The following is a 7,695-nucleotide window of genomic DNA, read 5'->3' on the forward strand; positions in this document are numbered from 1 at the left end:
CAAATGTGCTCATTTGAATGAACACCTTTTGAAGTTTCAGAACTGAAAAGAGTCGATGCGACACCAATTTGTTCAATGAATGGCTAAAGAGAAGTTTTTTGTATAACATAGGGACCAAAGGTGAAATTTAAAGATTTGATGTGTTTCGTTTTTAAATGTTCTTAGTGCACATCATGTGACATAGACTTAAAAGATATCATGTGACGTATTTCTTCCTTGTTACGAAGGTTGATACTTAATTCAAGACTTGGAACAGGTAAGATAACGGTTTTTAATTAATATTGTATATACAATTTAGATATATTGCTTTTGAAGGAAAAGTTGTCATTAAAGCTTTCATCGAGTTCTAAATTGATGATTTTTATTGATTTCAAACTATTTTTACAACGGGTTTGTATAACATCATATTAAACATGTATGGTCATGTATTGTACGTATTGTAATAAAAAGGACACGAAATAAAATTAATAGCTGATTGAATAATTATTCTAAAATTACTGATTTTATTTGAGCAGATAGATATAATATTATTTTATTTTTGTTTACAGTACAACTGTTTCAATTTCAAATTCTCGACTATGTCGATATATATATGTTATAAGGACAATGTCAAAACGATTTTGATATGTTATACTGAACTAAACAAGTATTCCACCATTTTGTCGGTTATTTGTTTTTCAATCGTGACTGTACCTTTGTATTGGCCTTACTCATGTAACTTCAAATTTAAAGCATTTACTTGTAAGTGTTTATGTTATCAGATATTTTTTTTTCTCAAAAACTAATCGACAAACGAGGGTCTGGATGGGGTTTACAGAATAGAGAATAATGGGTAAAATGTGCAGAATAAAGGGCAAAATATATAGAGCATGGAGACAAATAGGCCAAAAAAATAAAGAATAGAGAATAATGGGGTGCTGAAATAGGATGAAAAAAAAGACAAAAAAAAAGAAAATGACAAAAATGGTCTAAAAAGTTGAAAAATAAAGAAATGAAGGACCCTATCCCGACCCTCATAGACTGACTGATGAAAAGTGTGGTAAACCTTTAATTATCTGCTAAAATTGGCTGCCAACTTGAGTATAGAGCTTAGAGTTCAGGTTCGATTGGAAATTAATGGGTCGACCATTTGATATTTGTTGGAGTTGCGTTGTGTAAGGATTTTTGCAATGAATATCATGAATATTCAAGCCTGGTAAAAGTTGAAGAAAAAAATTTACCAAAGACAGGATGAAAATCAATATTTAGTCCAATAAAATGTAGGACAATGCTGGAAATAGTTGTGTACGTGAGAGGAAAAAATTGTTCGCGCGGCAGATCCTCGCAAAATAGATAAAACATACTAGCAACAACTTAAAAAAGTGAACAACAATGATAAATTTACAACCGAAAAGTCCTGTCCCCACGTCCCCGATTAAAATCAAATGATCGTCCCATACGTTCGAATAATTATTTTGCTTGGATATGGAATTCAAAAACAGTCTCATTGATTTCTTAATTGGCGTCTAGTAGTAAGCATCCTGTAGTGGCGAGTAGAGTTTATCCCGTTTTACAAATCATATGCTATCTCTAATGTTCATTTTTTATATAGCGGTCATCCCGTTCGCACCTGGATAATAAAGGTTTTGTGCCTATATGTCTGTATGGACTTTGCTTTGTTCGTTTTTGTTTGTTAATGCGTCAAATTTTTCGAAAGAGTCGGGAGTCGGGTGTTGGTGGTTAACATTGTCTAATTATTTGGATGATTCGGGTGTTGGTGGTTGGTGTTGTCTAATTTTTCGGAAGGAGTCGGGTGTTGATGAATAGTGTTTCTAATTGTTTAGAGGAGTCGGGTGTTAATGGTTAGGGTTGTCTAATCTTTTGAAGGAGTCGGTTGTTGGGGGTAAGGGTTGTCCAATATTTCGGAGGAGTCGGTTGTTTGTGGTTGATGCGGTCGGAGTAGTCGGGTATTGGTGGTTACTGTTGCCGCGTGTGTCGGGTGTTCATGGTTTGTGTTGTCCAATATTTTGGAGGAGTCGGGTGTCGGTGATTAGTGTTGTCGCATGAGTTGGGTGTTGGTGGTTAATGTTGACCAATATTTCGGAGAAGTCAGGTGTTGGTGGTTATTGTTGTACTGTCCAATTGTTCCAGTAATTCTAGTTATCGTAGTTTGTACTATTAAATCATTGAAGTATATATCGAAACTTTGTAACCATGTTAAGGAATAAACTCGTAAAAGAATGACAAATACTCATGGAAACTCTTAAACCAGTTCTGTAAAATTAAGTTAACAGATTAGGGAGGACAACGAACGACAGACAATGAGGAACGCAAAGGTATGAGAAAACCTCACATTTTCCGTGCAGGAAATTTGAGACATGAACAAAAAACATGCATATTGGTATTTGAATTTTCGCCATTAGAATGCTAAGCTATGTCGTTGTCTGTTTTTAGTCCCCTACCGACGAAGTCGAATGGGACTTTAGGTTTGCACTCCGTCCGTCTGTCTGCCCGTCCGTCTGTCAATCCGTCAGTCCGGCAAATTAGCTTTCCACACTTTTTTTCTTCATTCTTGAAGATATTGATTTGATATTTGGTATATAGTTTTATCATGACAAGTTATAGATCAAGTTCAAATTTTGTTCCGGTCTGATGATTTAGTCCAGAGTTAGCATGGTCCATATCTAATGTAAAAGTATTACATTTTGTATGTTAAACCATATTTTTGTACAAAGAGAGATGACTCATTTTTTCAAAGACATTCTTTGGTTAAATATTTGAAGTATTTTTTATTTTGTATAAACTAATTTTCTGAATGCTATATACATAACAAAAAATTATGAAGTGAAAGATAATAATCTATTTTTATTAAGGTATATATTTCATTACATTACATTGTGTATAGATAAAAGTTGTTGACATTTTATAGATAAGTTACAAATCTATATTTGTTTGTGACAAATGAAGGAAAAAATATTTGGAACTATTAATTATATTTGATTATAACTTGAAAATAAATATACATTGTATTACATCATATCTAATTTTAGATAACTATTAATCATATCTAATGTTAGAGTGTTTTCCACACTTTTTTTTTCATCATGCTTGGAGATATTGATTGATAATTGGTATATAGTTTTATCATGACAAGTTACAGATCAAGTTCAAATTTTTGTTTCGGTCTGATAATTTTGAGCAGAGTTATGGTCCTTGGACTTGAAAAATTCACTCATATAATCAGTTTTTCACACTGTTTTTGGTCATGCTTGAAGATATTGACTTGATATTTTCTTTTTTTTACACCATGACAAGTTATAGAACAAGTTAGCATTTTGTTCCAGTATAATGAACTTTTACGCGGTAGGGGACTATGCATTGCCATGCAATACTCTCAGAATGCTTGTTGTTTTTGTTATTACGATTTTTTTTATTGACCTTGGTATCGTCTTCCTTTGTTGTGCAGATCGAAGAAAAAACCGTAAAAAAGTACACCGAGTACAAACCAATCAGCGCCCTTTTTAACATGAAATGTTGCGACAAAAAAAGATCGTAAAAGAGGGGCGAAAGATACCAGAGGGACATACAAACTCATAAATCGAAAATAAACTGACAAAGCCATGGCTAAAAAAGAAAAAGCTAAACAGACAAACAATAGTACACAAAACACAACATAGAAAACTGAAGACTAAGCAACACGAACCCCATCGAAAACTGGGGTGAGTAAGTTATACTGAAATGTTAATGACTTAAGAGTATTTTTTCTCCTTACATTTTTGGTGAAATTGATTGCAGAAAAGCATTCTTATATCAGATGTTATTAATAGAAATATATATCAATATTCAGGTATCACCATGACTACTAATACAATTCCTTGTGGTCCATGTTCAGTGCGACAGATAACCAAACCCTCAACACACTGGTGCGCGGAGTGTGAAGAAGCCATTTGTGATGACTGCCAAGGACATCATAAAGTACTCAAGGCCACACGAAGTCACGAACTCATACCAATTGACAAATACATATCTCTGCCGTCCTTTATTACTGAAATACAGCAGTCATGTACCTATCACAATGAAAAGTATCAACAATACTGTGTTGCGCATACGTTACCAATTTGTCTCAAATGCATTAAAGAACACAAGACATGCAACGTCATTCCTCTTGATGAAGTCACTAATAACGCAAAGACATCCGGACACTTTCAAGATTTAGAAACAAGACTGGTGGACTTATTACAGAACATTGATGGCATTAAGAAAGTCCGAAAGGCTAATTTGGTCAGTATTGAAGAAAGGAAGGAGTTACATCTTGCAGAAATTCAACAAATAAGAAACCAAATAAACAAACATTTAGACAAACTTGAAAAAGAAATAATACTAGATCTTGAGAAAAAAGAACGTCAATGTAAGAAGAATATTCAGAACATTTTAACATCAGTTAATGAAAAGGCAAACTTAATAACAGAATATCAGGCCAATCTTCAAAGCATCAAACAACATGCTTCCAATCTTCAAACATTTCTAGTAATGAGAGACATTGAGATAACAGTTTTTGAAAACGAACAATATTTACAATCGTTGGTTGAAACTAAAAAATTGGACCCAGTCGACCTGATTTGTAATGTAAATCCAGGGGTGACTAGTATTTTGAACAGTTTGAAGAATTTTGGATCAATTGAAATAAAAACGACACCGAGTAGCATTCGTTTAAACAGGGCGAAAGGCAAACAAGCACAGTTGCAAGTAACACCAACGAAAAATATTAACGACTTGAAGTTAATTCTAAAAAAGAAAATTACGACAGATGGTGTGAATGTTAGAGGTTGTTGCATGTCAGTTAATGGCGATTGTTTTTTCACCGACTATTACTTGAGAAAAAAACTCAATGTTATTTCGTCAGATGGTACATTTAAATATAGTATGTCGCTTGATCCTTGCTCTGGGTTTGACATAACAGTAATCGATGAGAAAACTATCGCTATCACATCTGGAGGATCAAATGAGTACATCGGAATTGACATAATAGACACCGACAGCCGAAAGAAAATAAATTTCATCAAACTTTCCGATCATCCATGGGGAATCACACGTGATCACGACTCACTATTTGTCTGTGTTGAAGGACGTGGTATATATAAAGTAAACATTGTGGATTATACTACCTCTCACGTGATCAGTTGTAACTTATCGTCATATTCTTACGTATCTGTATTCGCCGACAAGATATACTACACTAACAGGTCTGATCACAGTGTAGTTTGTTGTGACCGTAATGGATCACGTGTTTGGACTTTTCGAGATACTTTAGTTTTGATGCTTCCGAGAGACATCGCTTTAGATAATGACGGTAACGTGTTTGTTATCGGAGAGAATTCGTCCAATTTGGTCATTATATCAAATGATGGAAAACTCCACAGACAAGTTCTGACCAAAGAAGATGGTCTCTGTGGGCCGTCTGCCATTTTCTTTAATAAGCAAATCAGGAAACTTCTTGTTGCGAACAATAAAGAAACTGCTTTCCTTTACAGTGTTACTTAAGGTGATTGGAATTAAGGATGTACCTAGGTGAAGTGAGAATTTTTTTATAAAATCAACAAGTGTGTAAACCAGGGTTATTCTAAAAGAATAATGTGTAAAGGACTAAAAAATGCTATAATAATGATACCTTATGGGCATTGTTTAAAAAATGCGGCCTCTAGAAAATACCTGGATATATCTAATTATTGCACCTCTGAAATTCCTTACCTTGATATCTAGAAGTTTAAAAAATATCATTTACCTCATGCATCTTCATAATATTTGTATTTTAGACATCACTTTACCAAAAAAATTACAAAAGACATTAAATCTTTGATGGTTATCAATTTTATTCGTGAATAACTATAGCATATCACAGAATCAGGTTTCGCTTTTTTTTCTATAACAACATAATATTTCATATATAACCAAAATCAACCATTTAATATAATTTTGGCATTTCATAGGCATAACAATTCTTATTAATTAGAAAACAAAATAAAAATATGTTATGGATGAAAATTTTTAGTTATTTCATAATTTGCACCCCCCTTTTTTTCTCCTAAACCAGTCAGACCAATTGGAGTATACATGAATATTGCACTATCTTAATGAATGTAAATCAATGGTATATAGTACTGCAATTGTAGTGAGATCAAGTCTCAATATGTTATCTGAATCCTAAAATACTCCCATTTTTTACAAATCACATTTGATGCACATTGGGCAAACGTTACCTAGTCATATAATTCGGTAGTCTAACAGAAAGAAGGAACTACATTTTTTTTAAATAAGATGATACACCTTACATCTAAACAACATTTAAGCATCATATCAAATTTCAAGTAATTCCCATTTACAGAGTGTGGAAAAATTCTGTTGATCATGAACGACGCCTTGTAACTGTGTCGATCAGAATAAAAAAGGTGTGCATCTGGGTAAAAAATGGCAAAGTGGAAAATGTGGGGAAAAAATCAGATTCATACTAAATAGGAGGCTCACATCCTCAATGTGTATTTAATTACTCTGCAAAGTTTCAAGTATGGTGTCTAAAAAACCTATCCTGAGGTGCACTACAGGAAAGTCTTTTGTTTAGGAAACGGTGATACCACTATCTCAAAAATATAAGGAACCTCTCTTACATACTAAAGAACATTCTGTTGAAATATTGTATTGTACAAAACAACAGGTGTCATATTTTTTTTTAATTTCTCATGCAAATAGATCTTATCATGTTGATTAATTCTGCAATTTACAATATTCATCTAATCACTCTCGCACCAGTTGTCTGATCTCCTTAAAATTTCAGATATACATAGATATGTCCTGCTGATCAACTTTATTTATATTCTGATCATTTATGTCTTTTTTCCCAAATAATAGCCAAAAATGCTAAGCTGGACATTTCAAGAACAATAGTTCATATGAGGGATAGTCACACATTTTCAGCCTACTGAGGGCTTTTGTAGGGCTTCATTTGCTGATATTTTGATATTATACAACATATGCTTCTTGATAGATATACGAAAAAGTATTCATCATTTAGAAAATTACTTTTTGAAGGATAACAAATCTTAACAAATATCTCCAAAATTTAATTCAGATAACATAAATTAAAACAACTAGTGTAGCATTACTGTTGTCAAGTATGACATGTTTATGATGACTATAAAGGCAGCAAAACTTATTAGTTTTCAAGTTATATACATACATAGTATAATGTGTCAGAGTCTGATATCAAAAGTCACTCAAGCATCAAATACAATTCATTATGCCCTAATCAAATAAAGACAACCATGTATTTTACTCATTTTTATACTATGTCAGCATGGGGACTAAAATAGATCTTCAATGTCTATGCAAAAACAACCTGTTACAAAAATATTTTTGTAAGAACTGGACTCACAATATAACTACCTAGAAAATACAGTAAATTTTGAAAGAAATAAGCCCTGCTATAAATAAAATAAGTTTGCACTGTATTTTGTTAACAAATATTCAGGTATTTCTAATGTCAAGAGGGTGTTGGCGTGATATTGGCAAGCCATGCTCACAGTAGTTTACTTTCTCATTAAACTGTTTTATTTCAGGGCTCAGATAAGTATTTTGACACAGAATGATTGATCTTTATAGACTTTGTCACTCTCACACTTTTACCAAATGAATCGAATAATAAACTTTTGAGTCCATCTTCAC

General features: G+C 32.9%; 1 protein-coding gene across 1 annotated transcript; it reads left to right on the forward strand.

The window, feature by feature from the left end:
* Nucleotides 1-204: 204 nt before the first annotated feature.
* On the forward strand, nucleotides 205-6,464 carry LOC127718396 (E3 ubiquitin-protein ligase TRIM71-like). The gene is made up of 2 exons (XM_052224400.1): nucleotides 205-256; nucleotides 3,827-6,464. The coding sequence occupies exon 2, from the start codon at nucleotides 3,835-3,837 to the stop codon at nucleotides 5,518-5,520; it is 1,686 nt and encodes a 561-aa protein (XP_052080360.1). The 5' UTR covers nucleotides 205-256; nucleotides 3,827-3,834; the 3' UTR covers nucleotides 5,521-6,464.
* The last annotated feature ends 1,231 nt before the right edge of the window (nucleotides 6,465-7,695 follow it).

Source organism: Mytilus californianus, unplaced genomic scaffold (assembly GCF_021869535.1).
Source record: "Mytilus californianus isolate M0D057914Y unplaced genomic scaffold, xbMytCali1.0.p SCAF_10, whole genome shotgun sequence".
Lineage (NCBI taxonomy): Eukaryota > Metazoa > Mollusca > Bivalvia > Mytilida > Mytilidae > Mytilus > Mytilus californianus.

Excerpts from the sequence above, each read along its gene's own strand:
- LOC127718396 (XM_052224400.1), top strand. The coding sequence starts at position 3,835 with ATGACTACTAATACAATTCCTTGTGGTCCATGTTCAGTGCGACAGATA.